This window comes from Lampetra fluviatilis, chromosome 59, assembly GCF_964198595.1.
Source record: "Lampetra fluviatilis chromosome 59, kcLamFluv1.1, whole genome shotgun sequence".
NCBI classification, from domain to species: domain Eukaryota; kingdom Metazoa; phylum Chordata; class Hyperoartia; order Petromyzontiformes; family Petromyzontidae; genus Lampetra; species Lampetra fluviatilis.
The window spans coordinates 3660932-3684607 of record NC_136333.1 but is presented as its reverse complement, the minus strand read 5'-3'; the positions used below and the strand labels follow the sequence as shown (position 1 = coordinate 3684607).

Below are 23676 nucleotides of genomic sequence, written 5' to 3'. Positions count from 1 at the left end.
TGTGATGAGTCTATGGGTCTCTGTGTGAGTGAGTCTATGGGTCTCTGTATGATGAGTCTGTGGGTCTCTGTGTGATGAGTCTATGGGTCTCTGTGGTGAATCTATGGGTCTCTGTGTGATGAGTCTATGGGTCTCTGTGTGGTGAGTCTATGGGTCTCTGTGTGAGTGAGTTTACGGGTCTCTGTGTGGTGAGTCTATGGGTCTCTGTGTGGTGAGTCTATGGGTCTCTGTGTGATGAGTCTATGGGTCTCTGCGTGATGAGTCTATGGGTCTCTGTGTGGTGAGTCTATGGGTCTCTGTGTGGTGAGTCTATGGGTCTCTGTATGATGAGACTATGGGTCTCTGTGTGAGTGAGTTTATGGGTCTCTGTGTGATGAGTCTATGGGTCTCTGTGTGATGAGTCTATGGGTCTCTGTGTGGTGAGTCTATGGGTCTCTGTATGATGAGACTATGGGTCTCTGTGTGAGTGAGTTTATGGGTCTCTGTATGATGAGTCTATGGGTCTCTGTGTGGTGAGTCTATGGGTCTCTGTGTGGTGAGTCTATGGGTCTCTGTGTGATGAGTCTATGGGTCTCTGCGTGATGAGTCTATGGGTCTCTGTGTGGTGAGTCTATGGGTCTCTGTGTGGTGAGTCTATGGGTCTCTGTATGATGAGTCTATGGGTCTCTGTGTGAGTGAGTTTATGGGTCTCTGTGTGGTGAGTCTATGGGTCTCTGTGTGGTGAGTCTATGGGTCTCTGTGTGGTGAGTCTATGGGTCTCTGTGTGATGAGTCTATGGGTCTCTGTGTGAGTGAGTTTATGGGTCTCTGTATGATGAGTCTATGGGTCTCTGTGTGGTGAGTCTATGGGTCTCTGTGTGGTGAGTCTATGGGTCTCTGTGTGATGAGTCTATGGGTCTCTGTATGATGAGTCTATGGGTCTCTGTGTGAGTGAGTTTATGGGTCTCTGTGTGAGTGAGTTTATGGGTCTCTGTGTGAGTGAGTTTATGGGTCTCTGTGCAAGTCTATTTGTCTCTATGTACGTACGTATTTAAACGAATTTTGCACTATACGCAGCCAACCGTGCTACTCGGAGGAGCAGGGTAAAGACGACTAAACACAAATAAGCAGTCCTAGAGAAATGTGTTTGTCAATCCAGACGATGATTTAAAAGTGCATCACAGCTCCTGGGGCTTGCTAATATCGGAAGCAGAGAGCGTTCCAGACGGCCACAGCGGCGCGTCTGAAAGCGCCGCACATTGCGGTGACCACCGCCTTTGTTCAATGGTGTAGTGTAGTGTGTAGTGTAGTGTAGTGTGTAGTGTAGTGTAATGTGTAGTGTAGTGTGTAGTGTAGTGTGTAGTGTAGAGTGTAGTGTGTAGAGTGTAGTGTAATGTGTAGTGTAGAGTGTAGTGTAGTGTGTAGTGTAGAGTGTAGTGTGTAGTGTAGTGTAGAGTGTAGTGTGTAGAGTGTAGTGTATAGTGTAGTGTATAGTGTAGTGTGTAGTGTAGTGTGTAGTGTAGTGTAGAGTGTAGTGTGTAGAGTGTAGTGTGTAGTGTAAGACCAAGCCGGAGTGGAGGAAGCCAGAAATCTGGCTAAGCCAGAACACCACCGAAGTAAATACATGGTTTTTTATTTTTATAATTTCTCAACTTCATTCTTTGATGCGACTTCCATGCTGGGGCTCTGAACCTCCCTCATCTCGTTACAGACACGCAAAGCGGCTCTCTGAACCTCCATCACCTCGTCACAGAAACTCAAAGCGGCTCTCTGAACCGCGCCCGCCCAACGCTGTGGTCACGCCGCCGGGTTCGCCAATTAATCGGCGCACCGCCAAGCGAAATTCCTTCCGCCGGCTGGGATCCTGAGCAGCCAATTGCCTTTAAAAGTTTTTTTTTTTGACAACTTTTTGAAAATTATTGACCTAAATAAAAAAATTTTCGTATTATACTTTTTTTTGTTATACTTAAAAAAATATATATTTCTAAGAATTTTTAGTTAAAAATTATTTTCGCTATTATATTTTTTCTACTATAATTTGTATGATTTAGAATCTTTTTGTATTAAAAAAAAATGAAATATTTGAATTTACATTTTTTCATTGTTTAAAAAAAAATTACGGGTGGGAGAGGGATGGGGGAAGGCGTTGTACCGTACCGTCTACGGGCCGCGGGCAAATCTCGCAGGGGTCTCCCCAGCCCTCGCCGGGCATGGCGCTGCAGCAGCACTGCGCCTTGGAGGTGTTGAACGGCTTCGGGACAGAGCACCGGCCCTCCTCGAAGCGCGTGAAGCAGTAGCTCTTGCGGGTGTCTGGACACGCCACGGTCACACGCAGAGCACGCGATACACACACAGAGCGAGGGTCACACGCAGAGCACGCGATACACACACAGAGCGAGGGTCACACGCAGACCACGCGATACACACACAGAGCGAGGGTCACACGCAGACCACGCGATACACACACAGAGCGAGGGTCACACGCAGAGCACGCGATACACACACAGAGCGAGGGTCACACGCAGAGCACGCGATACACACACAGAGCGAGGGTCACACGCAGAGCACGCGATACACACACAGAGCGAGGATCACACGCAGAGCACGCGATACACACACAGAGCGAGGGTCACACGCAGAGCACGCGATACACACACAGAGCGAGGATCACACGCAGAGCACGCGATACACACACAGAGCGAGGGTCACACGCAGATGCAATGATACACACACAGAGCGAGAGGATCGCAGAGCAGATGAGCAGGTGAGCGGGTGAGTGGGTGAGCGGGTGAGTGGGTGAGTGGGTGAGCGGGTGAGCGGGTGAGTGGGTGAGCAGGTGAGCAGGTGAGCGGGTGAGCGGGTGAGCGGGTGAGTGGGTGAGCAGGTGAGCGGGTGAGTGGGTGAGCGGGTGAGCGGGTGAGCAGGTGAGTGGGTGAGCGGGTGAGCGGGTGAGCGGGTGAGTGGGTGAGTGGGTGAGCAGGTGAGCGGGTGAGTGGGTGAGTGGGTGAGCGAGTGAGTGGGTGAGTGGGTGAGTGGGTGAGCGGGTGAGCGGGTGAGTGGGTGAGTGGGTGAGCGGGTGAGTGGGTGAGTGGGTGAGCGAGTGAGTGGGTGAGTGGGTGAGTGGGTGAGTGGGTGAGTGGGTGAGCGGGTGAGCAGGTGAGCGGGTGAGTGGGTGAGCGGGTGAGTGGGTGAGCAGGTGAGCGAGTGAGTGGGTGAGCAGGTGAGCGAGTGAGTGGGTGAGCAGGTGAGCGAGTGAGTGGGTGAGCGGGTGAGTGGGTGAGCAGGTGAGCGAGTGAGTGGGTGAGCGGGTGAGTGGGTGAGCGGGTGAGTGGGTGAGCAGGTGAGCGAGTGAGTGGGTGAGCGGGTGAGTGGGTGAGCGGGTGAGTGGGTGAGCAGGTGAGCGAGTGAGTGGGTGAGCAGGTGAGCGAGTGAGTGGGTGAGCGGGTGAGTGGGTGAGCAGGTGAGCGAGTGAGTGGGTGAGCGGGTGAGTGGGTGAGCGGGTGAGTGGGTGAGCAGGTGAGCGAGTGAGTGGGTGAGCGGGTGAGTGGGTGAGCGGGTGAGTGGGTGAGCAGGTGAGCGAGTGAGTGGGTGAGCAGGTGAGCGAGTGAGTGGGTGAGCGGGTGAGTGGGTGAGCAGGTGAGCGAGTGAGTGGGTGAGCGGGTGAGTGGGTGAGCGGGTGAGTGGGTGAGCAGGTGAGCGAGTGAGTGGGTGAGCGGGTGAGTGGGTGAGCGGGTGAGTGGGTGAGCAGGTGAGCGAGTGAGTGGGTGAGCAGGTGAGCGAGTGAGTGGGTGAGCGGGTGAGTGGGTGAGCAGGTGAGCGAGTGAGTGGGTGAGCGGGTGAGTGGGTGAGCGGGTGAGTGGGTGAGCAGGTGAGCGAGTGAGTGGGTGAGCGGGTGAGTGGGTGAGCGGGTGAGTGGGTGAGCAGGTGAGCGAGTGAGTGGGTGAGCAGGTGAGCGAGTGAGTGGGTGAGCGGGTGAGTGGGTGAGCAGGTGAGCGAGTGAGTGGGTGAGCGGGTGAGTGGGTGAGCGGGTGAGTGGGTGAGCAGGTGAGCGAGTGAGTGGGTGAGCGGGTGAGTGGGTGAGCGGGTGAGTGGGTGAGCAGGTGAGCGAGTGAGTGGGTGAGCAGGTGAGCGAGTGAGTGGGTGAGCGGGTGAGTGGGTGAGCAGGTGAGCGAGTGAGTGGGTGAGCGGGTGAGTGGGTGAGCGGGTGAGTGGGTGAGCAGGTGAGCGAGTGAGTGGGTGAGCGGGTGAGTGGGTGAGCGGGTGAGTGGGTGAGCAGGTGAGCGAGTGAGTGGGTGAGCAGGTGAGCGAGTGAGTGGGTGAGTGGGTGAGCGGGTGAGTGGGTGAGCAGGTGAGCAGGTGAGCGGGTGAGTGGGTGAGTGGGTGAGCGAGTGAGTGGGTGAGCGGGTGAGTGGGTGAGCGGGTGAGTGGGTGAGCAGGTGAGCGAGTGAGTGGGTGAGCAGGTGAGCGAGTGAGTGGGTGAGTGGGTGAGCGGGTGAGTGGGTGAGCAGGTGAGCAGGTGAGCGGGTGAGTGGGTGAGTGGGTGAGCGGGTGAGTGGGTGAGCGGGTGAGTGGGTGAGCAGGTGAGCGAGTGAGTGGGTGAGCAGGTGAGCGAGTGAGTGGGTGAGTGGGTGAGCGGGTGAGTGGGTGAGCAGGTGAGCAGGTGAGCGGGTGAGTGGGTGAGTGGGTGAGCGGGTGAGTGGGTGAGCGGGTGAGTGGGTGAGCAGGTGAGCGAGTGAGTGGGTGAGCAGGTGAGCGAGTGAGTGGGTGAGTGGGTGAGCGGGTGAGTGGGTGAGCGGGTGAGTGGGTGAGCAGGTGAGCGAGTGAGTGGGTGAGCGGGTGAGTGGGTGAGCGGGTGAGTGGGTGAGCAGGTGAGCGAGTGAGTGGGTGAGCAGGTGAGCGAGTGAGTGGGTGAGCGGGTGAGTGGGTGAGCAGGTGAGCGAGTGAGTGGGTGAGCGGGTGAGTGGGTGAGCGGGTGAGTGGGTGAGCAGGTGAGCGAGTGAGTGGGTGAGCGGGTGAGTGGGTGAGCGGGTGAGTGGGTGAGCAGGTGAGCGAGTGAGTGGGTGAGCAGGTGAGCGAGTGAGTGGGTGAGCGGGTGAGTGGGTGAGCAGGTGAGCGAGTGAGTGGGTGAGCGGGTGAGTGGGTGAGCGGGTGAGTGGGTGAGCAGGTGAGCGAGTGAGTGGGTGAGCGGGTGAGTGGGTGAGCGGGTGAGTGGGTGAGCAGGTGAGCGAGTGAGTGGGTGAGCAGGTGAGCGAGTGAGTGGGTGAGTGGGTGAGCGGGTGAGTGGGTGAGCAGGTGAGCAGGTGAGCGGGTGAGTGGGTGAGTGGGTGAGCGAGTGAGTGGGTGAGCGGGTGAGTGGGTGAGCGGGTGAGTGGGTGAGCAGGTGAGCGAGTGAGTGGGTGAGCAGGTGAGCGAGTGAGTGGGTGAGTGGGTGAGCGGGTGAGTGGGTGAGCAGGTGAGCAGGTGAGCGGGTGAGTGGGTGAGTGGGTGAGCGGGTGAGTGGGTGAGCGGGTGAGTGGGTGAGCAGGTGAGCGAGTGAGTGGGTGAGCAGGTGAGCGAGTGAGTGGGTGAGTGGGTGAGCGGGTGAGTGGGTGAGCAGGTGAGCAGGTGAGCGAGTGAGTGGGTGAGTGGGTGAGTGGGTGAGTGGGTGAGCAGGTGAGCGAGTGAGTGGGTGAGCAGGTGAGCGAGTGAGTGGGTGAGTGGGTGAGCGGGTGAGTGGGTGAGCGGGTGAGTGGGTGAGCAGGTGAGCGAGTGAGTGGGTGAGCGGGTGAGTGGGTGAGCGGGTGAGTGGGTGAGCAGGTGAGCGAGTGAGTGGGTGAGCAGGTGAGCGAGTGAGTGGGTGAGCGGGTGAGTGGGTGAGCAGGTGAGCGAGTGAGTGGGTGAGCGGGTGAGTGGGTGAGCGGGTGAGTGGGTGAGCAGGTGAGCGAGTGAGTGGGTGAGCGGGTGAGTGGGTGAGCGGGTGAGTGGGTGAGCAGGTGAGCGAGTGAGTGGGTGAGCAGGTGAGCGAGTGAGTGGGTGAGCGGGTGAGTGGGTGAGCAGGTGAGCGAGTGAGTGGGTGAGCGGGTGAGTGGGTGAGCGGGTGAGTGGGTGAGCAGGTGAGCGAGTGAGTGGGTGAGCGGGTGAGTGGGTGAGCGGGTGAGTGGGTGAGCAGGTGAGCGAGTGAGTGGGTGAGCAGGTGAGCGAGTGAGTGGGTGAGTGGGTGAGCGGGTGAGTGGGTGAGCAGGTGAGCAGGTGAGCGGGTGAGTGGGTGAGTGGGTGAGCGAGTGAGTGGGTGAGCGGGTGAGTGGGTGAGCGGGTGAGATGGTGAGCAGGTGAGCGAGTGAGTGGGTGAGCAGGTGAGCGAGTGAGTGGGTGAGTGGGTGAGCGGGTGAGTGGGTGAGCAGGTGAGCAGGTGAGCGGGTGAGTGGGTGAGTGGGTGAGCGGGTGAGTGGGTGAGCGGGTGAGTGGGTGAGCAGGTGAGCGAGTGAGTGGGTGAGCAGGTGAGCGAGTGAGTGGGTGAGTGGGTGAGCGGGTGAGTGGGTGAGCAGGTGAGCGAGTGAGTGGGTGAGCAGGTGAGCGAGTGAGTGGGTGAGTGGGTGAGCGGGTGAGTGGGTGAGCAGGTGAGCGGGTGAGTGGGTGAGCAGGTGAGCGAGTGAGTTGGTGAGCAGGTGAGCGAGTGAGTGGGTGAGTGGGTGAGCGGGTGAGTGGGTGAGCAGGTGAGCGAGTGAGTGGGTGAGCAGGTGAGCGAGTGAGTGGGTGAGCAGGTGAGCGAGTGAGTGGGTGAGTGGGTGAGCGGGTGAGTGGGTGAGCAGGTGAGCGAGTGAGTGGGTGAGCAGGTGAGCGAGTGAGTGGGTGAGTGGGTGAGCGGGTGAGTGGGTGAGCAGGTGAGCGAGTGAGTGGGTGAGCAGGTGAGCGAGTGAGTGGGTGAGTGGGTGAGCGGGTGAGTGGGTGAGCAGGTGAGCAGGTGAGCGGGTGAGTGGGTGAGTGGGTGAGCGAGTGAGTGGGTGAGCGGGTGAGTGGGTGAGCGGGTGAGTGGGTGAGCAGGTGAGCGAGTGAGTGGGTGAGCAGGTGAGCGAGTGAGTGGGTGAGTGGGTGAGCGGGTGAGTGGGTGAGCAGGTGAGCGAGTGAGTGGGTGAGCAGGTGAGCGAGTGAGTGGGTGAGTGGGTGAGCGGGTGAGTGGGTGAGCAGGTGAGCAGGTGAGCGGGTGAGTGGGTGAGTGGGTGAGCGAGTGAGTGGGTGAGCGGGTGAGTGGGTGAGCGGGTGAGTGGGTGAGCAGGTGAGCGAGTGAGTGGGTGAGCAGGTGAGCGAGTGAGTGGGTGAGTGGGTGAGCGGGTGAGTGGGTGAGCAGGTGAGCAGGTGAGCGGGTGAGTGGGTGAGTGGGTGAGCGGGTGAGTGGGTGAGCGGGTGAGTGGGTGAGCAGGTGAGCGAGTGAGTGGGTGAGCAGGTGAGCGAGTGAGTGGGTGAGTGGGTGAGCGGGTGAGTGGGTGAGCAGGTGAGCAGGTGAGCGAGTGAGTGGGTGAGTGGGTGAGTGGGTGAGTGGGTGAGCAGGTGAGCGAGTGAGTGGGTGAGCAGGTGAGCGAGTGAGTGGGTGAGTGGGTGAGCGGGTGAGTGGGTGAGCGGGTGAGTGGGTGAGCAGGTGAGCGAGTGAGTGGGTGAGCGGGTGAGTGGGTGAGCGGGTGAGTGGGTGAGCAGGTGAGCGAGTGAGTGGGTGAGCAGGTGAGCGAGTGAGTGGGTGAGCGGGTGAGTGGGTGAGCAGGTGAGCGAGTGAGTGGGTGAGCGGGTGAGTGGGTGAGCGGGTGAGTGGGTGAGCAGGTGAGCGAGTGAGTGGGTGAGCGGGTGAGTGGGTGAGCGGGTGAGTGGGTGAGCAGGTGAGCGAGTGAGTGGGTGAGCAGGTGAGCGAGTGAGTGGGTGAGCGGGTGAGTGGGTGAGCAGGTGAGCGAGTGAGTGGGTGAGCGGGTGAGTGGGTGAGCGGGTGAGTGGGTGAGCAGGTGAGCGAGTGAGTGGGTGAGCGGGTGAGTGGGTGAGCGGGTGAGTGGGTGAGCAGGTGAGCGAGTGAGTGGGTGAGCAGGTGAGCGAGTGAGTGGGTGAGTGGGTGAGCGGGTGAGTGGGTGAGCAGGTGAGCAGGTGAGCGGGTGAGTGGGTGAGTGGGTGAGCGAGTGAGTGGGTGAGCGGGTGAGTGGGTGAGCGGGTGAGATGGTGAGCAGGTGAGCGAGTGAGTGGGTGAGCAGGTGAGCGAGTGAGTGGGTGAGTGGGTGAGCGGGTGAGTGGGTGAGCAGGTGAGCAGGTGAGCGGGTGAGTGGGTGAGTGGGTGAGCGGGTGAGTGGGTGAGCGGGTGAGTGGGTGAGCAGGTGAGCGAGTGAGTGGGTGAGCAGGTGAGCGAGTGAGTGGGTGAGTGGGTGAGCGGGTGAGTGGGTGAGCAGGTGAGCGAGTGAGTGGGTGAGCAGGTGAGCGAGTGAGTGGGTGAGTGGGTGAGCGGGTGAGTGGGTGAGCAGGTGAGCGGGTGAGTGGGTGAGCAGGTGAGCGAGTGAGTTGGTGAGCAGGTGAGCGAGTGAGTGGGTGAGTGGGTGAGCGGGTGAGTGGGTGAGCAGGTGAGCGAGTGAGTGGGTGAGCAGGTGAGCGAGTGAGTGGGTGAGCAGGTGAGCGAGTGAGTGGGTGAGTGGGTTAGCGGGTGAGTGGGTGAGCAGGTGAGCGAGTGAGTGGGTGAGCAGGTGAGCGAGTGAGTGGGTGAGTGGGTGAGCGGGTGAGTGGGTGAGCAGGTGAGCGAGTGAGTGGGTGAGCAGGTGAGCGAGTGAGTGGGTGAGTGGGTGAGCGGGTGAGTGGGTGAGCAGGTGAGCGAGTGAGTGGGTGAGCAGGTGAGCGAGTGAGTGGGTGAGTGGGTGAGCGGGTGAGTGGGTGAGCAGGTGAGCGAGTGAGTGGGTGAGCAGGTGAGCGAGTGAGTGGGTGAGTGGGTGAGCGGGTGAGTGGGTGAGCAGGTGAGCGAGTGAGTGGGTGAGCAGGTGAGCGAGTGAGTGGGTGAGTGGGTGAGCGGGTGAGTGGGTGAGCAGGTGAGCGAGTGAGTGGGTGAGCAGGTGAGCGAGTGAGTGGGTGAGTGGGTGAGTGGGTGAGTGGGTGAGCAGGTGAGCGAGTGAGTGGGTGAGCAGGTGAGCGAGTGAGTGGGTGAGTGGGTGAGCGGGTGAGTGGGTGAGTGGGTGAGCGGGTGAGCAGGTGAGCGAGTGAGTGGGTGAGTGGGTGAGTGGGTGAGTGGGTGAGCGGGTGAGTGGGTGAGTGGGTGAGTGGGTGAGCGGGTGAGTGGGTGAGTGGGTGAGTGGGTGAGCAGGTGAGCGAGTGAGTGGGTGAGTGGGTGAGTGGGTGAGTGGGTGAGCGGGTGAGTGGGTGAGCAGGTGAGCGAGTGAGTGGGTGAGCAGGTGAGTGGGTGAGTGGGTGAGTGGGTGAGTGGGTGAGTGGGTGAGTGGGTGAGCAGGTGAGTGGGTGAGTGGGTGAGTGGGTGAGCAGGTGAGTGGGTGAGTGGGTGAGTGGGTGAGCAGGTGAGCGAGTGAGTGGGTGAGCAGGTGAGCGAGTGAGTGGGTGAGTGGGTGAGCAGGTGAGCGAGTGAGTGGGTGAGCGGGTGAGTGGGTGAGTGGGTGAGTGGGTGAGCGAGTGGGTGAGCGGGTGAGTGAGTGAGCCGGGTGAGTGGATGAGCGAGTGGGTGAGCGGGTGAGTGAGTGAGCCGGGTGAGTGGATGAGCGAGCGAGAGAGAGAGAAACTGGTTAAATAGCTGGGTGATGGTGTGAGTGAGCGAGCGCATGAGCAAGTGGGTGCGTGGTTGAGCGAGTGGGTGAGCGGGTGGGGCGGTCGGGTGAGTGCACAAGCCTGGCGGGAGACGCGGGTGGTGAGCGGGACAGGTGAGCGGGCAAACGGGTGGGCGAGTGAATGATTGAGGGAGTGGGCAGGCGAGTGAGTGAATGAGTGAGTGAGCTAGTGGGCGAGTGAGAGTGTGAATGAGCGAGCCAGTGAGGGAATGGTGAGTGAGTGACGGAGCGATTGAATGGGCGGGCGAGTGGGGGAGCGAGCGAGTGAATCAGCGGGTAAGTGAACGAGTGGGCGAGTGAGCGAGCGAGCGAGTGGGCGATGTCGTCGGCGAGTGAGCGATTGAATGAGCGAGTGAGGGAATGGACGAGCGAGTGGGCGAGCGGGCGAGTGAACGAGTGGGCGAGTGAATGAGCGAGCGAAGTGGGCGATGTCGTCGGCGAGTGAGCGAGCGGTCGGACGGGTGAGCGAGCGAGTGAGGGAATGGGCGAGCGAGTGAACGAGCGGGCGAGTGAATGAGCGAGCGAGTGGGCGATGTCGTCGGCGAGTGAGCGATTGAATGAGCGAGTGAGGGAATGGACGAGCGAGTGGGCGAGCGGGCGAGTGAACGAGTGGGCGAGTGAATGAGCGAGCGAGTGGGCGATGTCGTCGGCGAGTGAGCGAGCGGTCGGACGGGTGAGCGAGCGAGTGAGGGAATGGGCGAGCGAAGTGAACGAGCGGGCGAGTGAATGAGCGAGCGAGTGGGCGATGTCGTCGGCGAGTGAGCGAGCGGTCGGACGGGTGAGCGAGCGAGCGAGCGAGTGAATGGGCGGGCGCGCGACTCTCACCGTAGCACGTGCGTCCGTTGAGCGAGAGGACGAAGCCCGGCGGACAGCGGCACTGGAAGCTGCCCTTCGTGTTCACGCAGATGCCCAGGAGGCAGAGGGCCGGCTCCCGCACGCACTCGTTCACATCTACGCGGCGCACACACAGAGGTTGCACACGGGTTTTGATTCCTTACCCGTACCCGTACCCGGCCGCACCAGGGTCGCAAACTGCTACCCGTACCCGTACCCGGCCGGGTACGGGTCGCAAACAGGTACCCGTACCCTACCCGAAATGAGTGACAAACGGTTACTCACCAGTGACTCACGGCCTACCCGTACCCGTACCCGGCCGCACCAGGGTACGGGTAGCCGGGTATCGGGTAGGGTACGGGTATCGGGTAGGGTACGGGTATCGGGTACCCGGTTGCGACCTCTGGTGCACAGACAGAGGCCCCCCGCGTAGCGCTCACAGGCTGGAGGGGCAAGTGCCGTTCGTTAGAGGGAACCGATCAAGGGCAGCGTTGGCGCAAGAGCGGGGTGGGTGGCCAGCGCCACGAGCGGCGGTGTGCTCATTTGAGGCTGAGTCAACCTAAGGGAGGCCGAGATAATCGTCACCAGTGTTGGCCGTGAGCAGGAATCAAAAACTCGTGTGGCCGGGTTTGGAGCACACCACCACCACAACTACCATCATCACCACTGCCACTACCACCACCACCACCACCATTGCCATAACCGCCACCACCATTACCACCGCCACCACCAACGCCACCCACCACCACCACCACCGCCACCCCCCACCACTGCCACCACCGCCACCACTATCACCACCGTCACCACCACCATCACCACCATCACCACCACCACGGCCACCACGGCCACCACCACCACCATTGCTACCACCATCACCACCACCACCTCCACGGCCACCACCACCACCGCTCACCTTTACAGACGTCCACCACCACCTCGTAGCCGGGGGGGCACAAGCAGCGGAAGGAGCCCTCCAGGTTCTGGCAGGAGCCCGGCGAGCAGACGCCCGGCGTGGTCACACACTCGTTCACGTCTGGGGAGACACGGCGCAAGGTCACCGTCCACCGTCCACCGTCCACCGTCCACCGCCGCGTTCACCGTCTCGTCTACCATCGTCTCCACCGTCCCAGTCCACCGTTGTCGTCACCGTCACCTTCACCGTGGCGTTCACCGTCGCGTTCACCGTTCACCGTCGCGTGCCCAACTCCGTCATCGCAATGGACTCACACAGCCACCCACAGACACCATACACAGACCAACACACACACACACTACACGCACACACACTACACACACACACTACACACACACTACACACACTACACACACACACTACACACACACTATACGCGGAATCAATGCGCCCCCAGTCGGGAATCGAACCCAGACACTTCCTGCCCACCACCACCCCACCACCACCCCACCACCACCCCACCACCACCACACCACCACCACCACCTCCACCGCCACCTCCACCACCTCCACAACCACCACCATCACCACCACCACACCACCACCACCACCACCACGCCACCACCACCACCACCACGCCACCACCACCACCACGCCACCACCACCACCACACCACCACCACCACACCACCACCACCACCACGCCACCACCACCACGCCACCACCACCACACCACCACCACCTCCACCGCCACCTCCACCACCTCCACAACCACCACCATCACCACCACCTCCACCACCACGCCCTCACCGCGGCAGCTCTTGCGGTCGGGCGTCATCTCGTAGCCGGCGTTGCAGTGACACTGGAAGGAGCCGACGGTGTTGATGCAGTCTCCGCTGCGGCACACGTGGCCACGCATGGACACGCACTCGTCCACGTCTGTCACGGGGAAGGGGGGGGGGATGGGGAGGGGGTCAGATTCATCGTCGTCGTCACAATCCGCGGGCCGATCGCCACTTAGTCGGTCGTCACTGCGCATCCGGTGCCGTCCGTGGTGGTTGGGATGCAGGAGGTCGTGGGTTCGATCGCGATCTTGACGAGGCCTGCTGCTGTGTATTTGGAGTTTGAGTGTCTCTCTCTCTCATCAGCATCATCATGGTGGCTAGGAGATGTTAACTACCTCGCCTGGTGTACAGGAGGTCGTGGGTTCGATCGCGATCTTGACGACGCCTGCTGCTGTGTATTTGGAGTTTTCATCTTTCTCTCATCATCATCACGGTGGCTAGGAGATGTTAACTACCTCGACCTGTATACAGGAGGTCGTGGGTTCGATCCCAACCCTGGCGCCTGCTGCTGTATATTTGGAGTTTGCGTCTCTCTCTCTCTCCCCGTGATCACGTGGACTTTTCTCTGGGTCCTCCGGTCGGGATCGAACCCACGACCTCCTGTATACCACGCGCGGTAGTCAACATCTCCTAGCCACCGTGGCGCATTGCAGAATATTCATTCATACTTGGAGGAATCCGATAAGCTATAAAGCTCTTTATCACAGGTGTCCAGGCGAAGGGTGCAGCAGGTGCCAGGGTGGGGAAGAGAGACGGGGAGTGAGGGCAGGAGGTGCTAGAGCTCACTGAGTCACTTCCAACTTCAAAACAAACAAATCGTTGGGAAAATATCTTCCCCGATTTGATTACAGATCGCGTTTAAGCCGCCACTCGACGCTCCGCTCGTTGTTGTGAGCATCGCTCATCCGCCCTCCGCTGTTGTTGGCGGGCGACTGCCTCTGACCGCCCACTGGCCTCGAAGTGCACCCAGCCTGGCACTGCTCAGAGACCAATCTTGACATGATCCCCCGTGTAGCCTTAACGGACTGTTCGTGTGAGTGCCGTTAGCGAGCAGCACTTATGAAGGCCGTTACGACAGAAAGGGATGGGTGGCCAGCATCACGCCCGGCCGTCTTTGTCTCTCCAGTGCTGATGTATACACACCTCACCGGGTACAAATGTTAAGGCTGAGTCTACCTAGGGGAGGCCCAGGACCGGTTCAGATAATCGTCACTAGTGTTGGCCGTGAGCGGGAATCGAACTCGGGTCGACGGGTTCGTAGCGCAGCGTAGCGCTAACCACGACACTAGTGCTCCCCACACACACACGCGCGCACGCGCGCATACACGTACACACGTACACACGCGCACACACACGTACACACGCAAACACGTATGCACGCATGTACGCACACACGTACACACACACGTGCGCGCACACGTACGCACGCACACACACGCACACACGTACGCACACACATGTACGCACACACGTGCGCGCACACGTACGCACACACGTACGCACACACACACACGCGTGCACATGTATGCACACACGTACGCACACGTACGCGCGCACACGTACGCACGCACACACACACGCACACATGCACACATGCACACACGCACACACACACACACATCACACACGCACGCACACACACACACGTACGTACACACACACACGTACACACACACACGCACACACACGTACACGCACACACGCACACGCACACGTACGCACACACAGGTACGCGCGTACCGACGCAGTCGATGTTGTGGCTGAGCTCGAAGCCCAGGAAGCAGAGGCAGTTGTAGGAGCCGATGGCGTTCTTGCACGTCCCGTTGCCGCACGGACGCCGCTCACACTCGTCCACATCTAGAGGGGGGGGGGGCGAGGAGGGGGGTGAGCGGCCACGCGGGGGGTGGGGGGGTGGGGGGGTGGGGGGGTGGGGGGGTGGGGGGGTGGGGGGGTGGGGGGGTGGGGGGGTGGGGGGGTGGGGGGTGGGGGGGTGGGGGGGTGGGGGGGTGGGGGGTGGGGGCCGGGGCGTGGGTGGGGGGGAGCTCCGGCAAGGGACAGACAGGGACCGGCCTGCCAAGATTCGTCACTGGTGGTGGTGGTGATGGTGGTGATGGTGGTGATGGTGGTGGTGATGGTGGTGATGGTGGTGGTGATGGTGGTGATGGTGATGGTGGTGATGGTGGTGATGGTGGTGATGGTGGTGGTGATGGTGGTGATGGTGGTGGTGGTGATGGTGGTGGTGGTGGTGATGGTGGTGATGGTGGTGGTGATGGTGGTGGTGGTGATGGTGGTGGTGATGGTGGTGATGGTGGTAGTGATGGTGGTAGTGATGGTGGTGGTGATAGTGGTGGTGATAGTGGTGGTGATGGTGTTGGTGATGATGGTGATGGTGGTGGCGATGGTGATGGCGGTGGTGATGGTGGTGGTGATGGTGGTGGTGTTGGTGGTGGTGATGATGGTGATGCTGGTGGTGATGGTGGTGATGATGGTGATGCTGGTGGTGTTGGTGGTGATGGTGGTGATGATGGTGGTGATGGTGGTGGTGGTGATGATGTTGATAGCTATGCGGCCTTTCATCCAGCATCAAAAGCATGACACCCAAAAATAATAAGTTGTACCCCTTTCGGCAACAACACAGGAGTTGTCAAGATGTTCAAACACCAATGAGGTGTCTCTTGCAGGGCCATCGGGTCCTGCATTCACCACTCGTCGCTGTGACGCGCCGCCTTTGAAACCGCTTGACCGACACCAGAGGCCAAGGCCTCTATGTTATAATATATAACTGGGGGGGGGGGGGGGCACATCCCCCCCCCCTTAATATTAAAATATGCTCAAAAATGCCTCCCCCAATATATTACGAAAAAATAGATTTCTGTTAATATGATTGTGGTTATGGTTGTACTTTATGAATCCCTAATCTCTGCCATTACATACAATGAAACAAGAAAATGAAAAAAGAACAGAGCAATGTAATACAATACACGATTAAACATTATTGTAAAAAATAAAGAAATAAAAGTCCATCCCACGTGTTAGTGTTTTTTTTTAATATTTTAGGCAGGAAATTAGAGGAAATGAGTTTTCAAATTTATAAAAAAAATTCTGGGGGGGGGGGACCCCAGACCCCCTGGAAGATTTTGTCCCCCCCAATGTTGACTCCATGGCTACGGCCTTGCCAGAGACATCATCAGCCTCCTTGATGTGCGTGTGTGTGTGCAAATGTGTGTGCGTGTGTAGGTGCGTGTGTAGGTGCGTACGCGTGTGTACATCTGCGCGTGTGCATGTAGGTGTGTGTGCGTGTGTAGGTGCGTACGCGTGTGTACGTAGGCGTGCGTAGGCGTGCGTGTGTGTGCGTAGGCGTGCGTAGGCGTGCGTGCGTGCGCGCCACCCACCCATGCACATGCCCCTGTCGGGGGTGGCCCTGTAGCCGTTGGGGCACAGGCAGTGGTAGCTGCCCTCCTGGTCCACGCAGCGGCCCGGGCTGCACACGCCGGGCAGCTCCTGGCACTCGTCGCGATCTCAACACCACCACCACGGCACCACCACCACCACGGCACCACCACCACGGCACCACCACCACCACGGCACCACCACCACCACGGCACCACCACCACCACCACGGCACCACAGACACAGACAGAGGGGACACCCCCAGCACCGCCAGCGGCCTCCTTAGCGGACCGTCGGGGGGGGGGCGAGGGGGGAGGAGAGGGGGGGGCGAGGGGGGGGGGCGAGGGTGGGCGGGGTGGGGGGTGAGGGGGGGGGCAAGGAGGGGGCGAGGGGGGTGGCGTGGGGGGGGGCGAGGGGGGGGCGAGGGGGGGCGAGGGGGGGGCGAGGGGGGGAGAGGGGGGGGCGAGGGGGGGGGCGAGGGGGGGGGCGAGGGGGGATTTCGTGGGGGGGGGCGAGGGGGGGGAGAGGGGGGTGGCGAGGGGGGGTGACGAGGGGAGGGGGAGAGGGGGGGCGAGGGGGGGGGGCTCACCGATGCAGGCTCCGAAGGGCGTGAGTAGGAATCCGCGGGAGCACTCGCAGCGGAAGCTGCCGGGGATGTTGACGCACTCGGCGTTGCGCTGACACATCACGTCGCTCGAGCACTCGTCGATGTCTGCACACGGCCAGCCACACCGTAGCCGCCATCATCACCATCATCACCATCATCATCATTATCACAATCACTGACACCGCCATCATCATCACCATCATCATCACCATCATCATCACTGACACCGCCATTATCATCACCATCATCACCACCATCATCATCACCATCATCATTACCATCATCATCATCACCAACATCACCATCATCATCACCATCACCACCGCCACCGCCGCCACCATCACCACCGTCCACCATCACCATCATCATTGCCACCGCCACCACCGCCACCATCATCATCATCACGACCATCATTGCTACTGCAATCATCATCATCATCACCATCCGCCATCAACATCATCATTGCCACTGCCACCACCGGCACCATCGCCACCATCATCATTGCCACCGCGACAAACCGCCACCGCCACCACCACCCCGATGGCCGCACCTTCACAGATGAGCAGCAGGTCGTTGTAGCTGAAGCCGACGGGGCACTCGCAACGGAAGCTGCCCGGCTGGTTGATGCACAGCCCGTTGGCACAGATGCCCGGGATGGCCGTGCACTCATCGATGTCTGGAGACACGGGGGAGACACGGGGGAGACACGGGGGAGACACGGGGGAGACACGGGGGAGACACGGGGGGAGACACGGGGGAGACACGGGGAGACACGGGAGAGACACGGGAGAGACACGGGGGAGACACGGGGGAGAAACGGGGGAGACACGGGGGAGACACGGGGAGGCACGGGGGAGACACGGGGGAGACACGGGGGAGACACGGGGGAGACACGGGGGAGACACGGGGGAGACACGGGAGAGACACGGGAGAGACACGGGAGAGACACGGGGGAGACACGGGGGAGACACGGGGGAGACACGGGGAGACACGGGGGAGACACGGGGGAGACACGGGGGAGACACGGGGGAGACACGGGGGAGACACGGGGGAGACACGAGGAGACACGGGGGAGACACGGGGGAGACACGGGGGAGACACGGGGAGGCACGGGGGAGACACGGGGGAGACACGGGGGAGACACGGGAGAGACACGGGGGAGACACGGGGAGACACGGAGGAGACACGGGGGAGACACGGGGAGAGACACGGGGAGACACGGGGGAGACACGGGGAGGCACGGGGGAGACACGGGGGAGACACGGGGAGAGACACGGGGAGACACGGGGGAGACACGGGGAGGCACGGGGGAGACACGGGGGAAACACGGGGGAGAGACACGGGGGAGACACAGGGGAGACACGGGGGAGACACGGGGGAGACACGGGGGAGACACGGGGGGAGACACGGGGGAGACACGGGGGAGACACGGGGAGGCACGGGGGAGACACGGGGGAAACACGGGGAGAGACACGGGGGAGACACAGGGGAGACACGGGGGAGATACGGGGAGGCACGGGGGAGACACGGGGGAAACACGGGGAGAGACACGGGGGAGACACAGGGGAGACACGGGGGAGACACGGGGGAGACACGGGGGGAGACACGGGGGAGACACGGAGAGACACGGGAGAGACACGGGGAGGCACGGGGGAGACACGGGGGAGACACGGGGGAGACACGGGGGAGACACGGGGAGACACGGGGGAGACACGGGAGAGACACGGGGGAGACACGGGGGAGACACGGGAGAGACACGGGGGAGGCACGGGGGAGACACGGGGGAGACACGGGGGAGACACGGGGAGGCACGGGGGAGACACGGAGGAGACACGAGGGAGACACGGGAGAGACACGGGGGAGACACGGGGAGACACGGGGGAGACACGGGGAGGCACGGGGGAGACACGGGGGAGACACGGGGGAGACACGGGGAGACACGGGGGAGACACGGGGGAGACACGGGGGAGACACGGGACGGCACGGGGGAGACACGGGGAGACACGGGGGAGACACGGGGGAGACATGGGGGAGGCACGGGGGAGACACGGGGGAGGCACGGGGGAGACACGGGGGAGACACGGGGAGACACGGGGAGAGACACGGGGGAGACACGGGGGAGACACGGGGAGGCACGGGGGAGACACGGGGAGACACGGGGAGACACGGGGGAGACACGGGGGAGACACGGGGGAGGCACGGGGGAGACACGGGAGAGGCACGGGGGAGACACGGGGGAGACACGGGGAGACACGGGGAGAGACACGGGGGAGACACGGGGGAGGCACGGGGGAGACACGGGGGAGACACGGGGGAGGAACGGGGAGACACGGGGGAGGCACGGGGGAGGCACGGGGGAGACACGGGGAGACACGGGGGAGGCACGGGGGAGACACGGGGGAGACACGGGGGAGACACGGGGGAGACACGGGGGAGACACGGGGAGACACGGGGGAGACACGGGGAGGCACGGGGGAGACACGGGGGAGACACGGGGGAGACACGGGAGAGACACGGGGAGACACGGGGGAGACACGGGGGAGGCACGGGGGAGACACGGGGGAGACACGGGGGAGACACGGGGGAGACACGGGGAGGCACGGGGGAGGCACGGGGGAAACACAGGGGAGACACGGGGGAGACACGGGGAGAGACACGGGGGAGACACGGTGGAGGCACGGGGGAGGCACGGGGGAAACACAGGGGAGACACGGGGGGAGACACGGGGGAGACACGGGGGAGACACGGGGGAGACACGGGGGAGACACGGGGGAGACACGGAGGAGGCACGGGGGAGACACCGGGGGAGACACGGGGGAGACAAGAGGGAGACACGGGGGAGACAGGGGGAGACACGGGGGAGACACGGGGGAGACACGGGGGGTGAGTGGAGGGGAGTGGAGTGAGATGAGAGGGGAGAGGCATGAGAGTGCGTGGAGGGGAGTGGAGTGAGATGAGAGGGGAGAGGTAGGAGAGTGCGTGGAGGGGAGTGGAGTGAGATGAGAGGGGAGAGGTAGGATAGTGCGTGGAGGGGAGTGGAGTGAGATGAGAGGGGAGAGGTAGGAGAGTGCGTGGAGGGGAGTGGAGTGAGATGAGAGGGGAAAGGCAGGAGAGTGCGTGGAGGGGAGTGGAGTGAGATGGGAGGGGAGTGGAGTGAGATGAGAGGGGAGAGGCAGGAGAGTGCGTGGAGGGGAGTGGAGTGAGATGAGAGGGGAGAGGCATGAGAGTGCGTGGAGGGGAGTGGAGTGAGATGGGATGGGAGTGGAGTGAGATGAGAGGGGAGAGGCAGGAGAGTGCGTGGAGGGGAGTGGAGTGAGATGAGAGGGGAAAGGCAGGAGAGTGCGTGGAGGGGAGTGGAGTGAGATGAGAGGGGAAAGGCAGGGGAGTGCGTGGAGGGGAGTGGAGTGAGATGAGAGGGGAAAGGTAGGAGAGTGCGTGGAGGGGAGTGAGATGGGAGGGGAGTGGAGTGAGGTGGGAGGGGTAGGAGAGTGCGTGGAGGGGAGTGAGATGGGAGGGGAGTGGAGTGAGATGGGTGGGGAGTGGAGTGAGGTGGGAGGGGAGTGGAACATGATGGACCGTGCATGTTTGGGGGTCCCTGGGAATGGCCTCGCATGGCAGTGGGGGGGGGGGGGGGTCGTGACCTCACCGACTGGCTTCCCTGTTATGAAGTCGATCTCAAATCCTGGCACCTGGCTCCCGCAGAGGCTCACAAACGCGCCTGCTCACAGCAAACACACCACGTTACACCGCACCATGTGACACAACACCACGTCACACCACGTGACACCACCCCACGTGACACCACGTGACGTCACACCGCACCACGTCACACCACTCCACGTCACACCACGCCGTAGCGCATCTGCTCCGACTCTCCGCTACGCTCGGATTTGCCTTGCCGGCTGTACCCTCCGCGTGCCGGCTAACCGCGGTGCGGCCGCGTGGGGCGCGGTGGGGCGAGACTCACGCGTGCCGGGGCTGGGGCACGGCTCGCACGGCCGGTGCCAGCCCTTGCCGATGTTGTAGCCGCAGCAGCACTGCTTCTTGGTGAGGTTGAAGGTCAACTCGTTCTCGCACGTCACGTTGTACACCTTGTAGCAGAAGCTGCGACGCATGTCTGGACGGCCGCCGCCATCGGGAAAGACGCGGGCCGACGGGCGGGCCAACGCAAACAGACACAAACAAGCGGGTAAACAACGGGGGGGGGGGGGGGGATGACACAAACGCGGTTAAACCGAAGAAGCAAATACAAAGGAACGCACATTGTAACAGGTAAACACGCGGATACGCGGACACGATGAGCAAAGAAACGCGCAGTGCAAGCGAATATACGCACGGCGGGTAAACAAAGGCACGCGCAATGACACGGGTAAACACACGGATACGTGGACAGGTAACGAAAGAAACGCGCAGTGCAAGCAGACGAATGCACGAACAGGTAAACGAAACAACATGCAAACCAGGCCAGCAGAACAGATGTCTATAGTTTTCTGGTTAGATTTTATGTCGCTATTTCATTATACCTGATGATGATTGCTTGTGTTGCAATCGAAACGTCGTATTCTATTATTTAATTTAATTTATTATTTCATCTTTAGACGTGACTTAACCGAAAGAACCAAATAATAATTCCTGCAGTCACGAAAGTTCTAAAATTAAGATTGAACCACTTCTACGGGGAAGTTTTAAGCTTATCTTCTTTTCTCTCTCTCTGACTACTTGCTCTCTCTGCCTGTGTCCTCTTTAGAATGTTCACACTCAAATTCTAACTTAGCAATCTTTGAAATACGTAATCAACCAGGCTATGCGTTAATTGTGTGTTGACCGACCCTCTGTGTTGTATTACATTACATTTCGATATTTTACTAGGTTATTTAATTGTAGTGTGTCCTTCTCCTGATTTTCAGGCTTGCTTGCCGTGTAATCGTTCTTGCAGCACCAATTGATATGCTAATTTTTTCTCTAACCCCCCTCCCTCTCTCTGCCTCCGTCCCCCCTCTGTCTATTTAAGGCCACCACACAGAGACGATCACCCCTCTCTGTTACCTGTGTTGCTCTCGCTATGTGTCTTGGTGATATCTGTCTGCTAATATGTCTGTCTATAGTTTTCTGGTTAGATTTTATGTCGCTGTTTCATTATACCTGATGATGATTGCTTGTGTTGCAATCGAAACGTCGTATTCTACTATTTAATTTAATTTATTATTTTATCTTTAGACGTGACTTAATCGAAAGAACCACATAATAATTCCTGCAGTCACGAAAGTTCTAAAATTAAGAATGCACGAACGTCTAAACAACAAACATGTAAACACACAGATACACAGAGGTAATCAAATACGCAAACAGGTGAACAGACACAAAAACACGTCGACAAACAGATACACAAACGCGTAGACAAACAAGCACACAAACAGGTAAACAGACGCACACAAATCACAGCAAATGCATTGATAGACACCTTGGTTGTCAAATAAAAAACCAAAACAACAGTCAAACCATCGACAAAGAAATCGCGTTGTTGCGACACGGCGTTGGCGCTCGCATATCATGATTACAGTCCCAGGCCAGTGGTTGAACACTCCACTGTCCTATGGCGAGGATGAGTTGAACCATCAGACCCCACAGGTTGATCGACAGACACACTCGGACAGACACATACGGACCGATCGCTGAATCGACTGACACAGATGGACTGACACAGATCGACTGACACAGATCGACTGACACAGATCGACGGACGGAAGAACAGAGAGAGACACGCGGCCAACAGACAGACAGACGGATTGTCTGCACACACACAAAGATCCCCCATGTAGCCTTAACAGACTGTAGGGGCAAGTGCTGTTAGCGAGAACCTATGAAGGCCGGAACGAGGGGGTGGGTGGCCAGCACCACGCCCGACCGCCTTTGTCTCCCTCGTGGCGATGCTTACTACACACCGCACCAAGTACTCATTTGAGGCTGAGTCGACCTAGGGGAGGCACGAGATCGGTTCAAATAATCGCCACCGGTGTTGGCCGTGAGCGGGAATCGAACTCGGGTGGCCGGGTTGGTAGCGCAGCGTAGCGCTAACCGCTACACCACCGCTCCCCACTACACACACACAGGCACATACACACGTACACACGAGTCCACACATGTACGCTCACGCACTTACGCACTTACACACGAGCACACACGCGTACACACACGCGTACACACACGCGTACACACAGCTAAACATAAGCGTACATAAACGTACACACACGTACACACGCATAAACACACGTACACACACGCATACACACGCATACACACACGCGTACACACGCACGCTACACATGCACGTTACACACACACCCACACACGCACGTTACGCACGCACACACACGCACGCACACACACGCACACACGCACGCACGTACACACACACGCACGCACGCACACACACACGTACACACACGCGTACACACACGCATACACGCGCACGGTACGCACGCACGTACACACACACACGCGCACACACACGCTACGCACGCACGCTACGCACGCACACACGCAGGGCAGAGTGTGCGCGGTGCGACGCTGCGCGGCCACCCACCCATGCAGTTGTTGCCCCCGTTGGTCTGCATGTAGTCGGGGGGGCACACGCACGTGTAGTTGCCCACCGTGTTGAAGCACGTGCCCGGCCCGCAGATCTGCGGCGTGGCCGCACACTCGTCCACGTCTGGGTGGTTTTGTGACGACGACGACAGGCAAACGAGAGGAAAACAACAACAACAACAACAAGAACAACAGACAAACAACACGCCGGAGGTTTGAATCTCTTAGCGGGCCTTGCCCCCACCGTTACCTCGCTCCCCTTGCCTCGTCCCGTGTGTCTCCCTCCCCACTCCCGCTCCGCTCCCACCGCTCCTTCGCCATGACCCCCTTCTCCATGTGCACAATCACCGTCTCCACTCCACATCCCGACTCGCACCCCTTGCACTGGAACAAGCTTCCCCTCCGCACGCAGCAGCAGCAGCAGCAAGCTCCCTCTCCCTGTCGAGTTTACGCTGCTCCGTCAAGACCCCCTTCTCCCTGACCCACCCTTCCCTCCATCCCTAGGCACCCCCAGTAATCCAGGTACCCACTAAAACCTCCCATCCCCGTACCCCCATCCCCATTAAGCAACCAGCCTCCCCCTGTCGAGTATATGCTGCTCTGTCAAGACCCCCTTCCCCCTGGCCCACCCTTCCCTCCATCCCTAGGCACCCCCAGTGATCCAGGTACCCACTAAACCTCCCCCCCCGCCGTACCCCCATCCCTATTCACCGCATCACTTGTATTTCACCTCGTTGCACCACTCGTAACCCTTGCAAAGCG

At 60.4% G+C, this 23676-nt stretch overlaps 1 protein-coding gene across 1 annotated transcript in view; it reads right to left on the bottom strand.

Annotated features, from left to right (window-relative positions):
* The window catches only part of LOC144950733 (fibrillin-2-like), an 83473-nt gene that overhangs the window by 23970 nt on the left and 35827 nt on the right, over positions 1-23676 (bottom strand). Inside the window, 11 exon segments of the mRNA XM_078880805.1 lie at positions 2136-2288; positions 10568-10693; positions 11490-11609; positions 12298-12426; positions 14073-14189; positions 15725-15850; positions 16312-16434; positions 16880-17005; positions 19976-20047; positions 20297-20446; positions 22913-23038. Coding sequence (XP_078736931.1) covers positions 2136-2288; positions 10568-10693; positions 11490-11609; positions 12298-12426; positions 14073-14189; positions 15725-15850; positions 16312-16434; positions 16880-17005; positions 19976-20047; positions 20297-20446; positions 22913-23038 — 1368 coding nt within the window.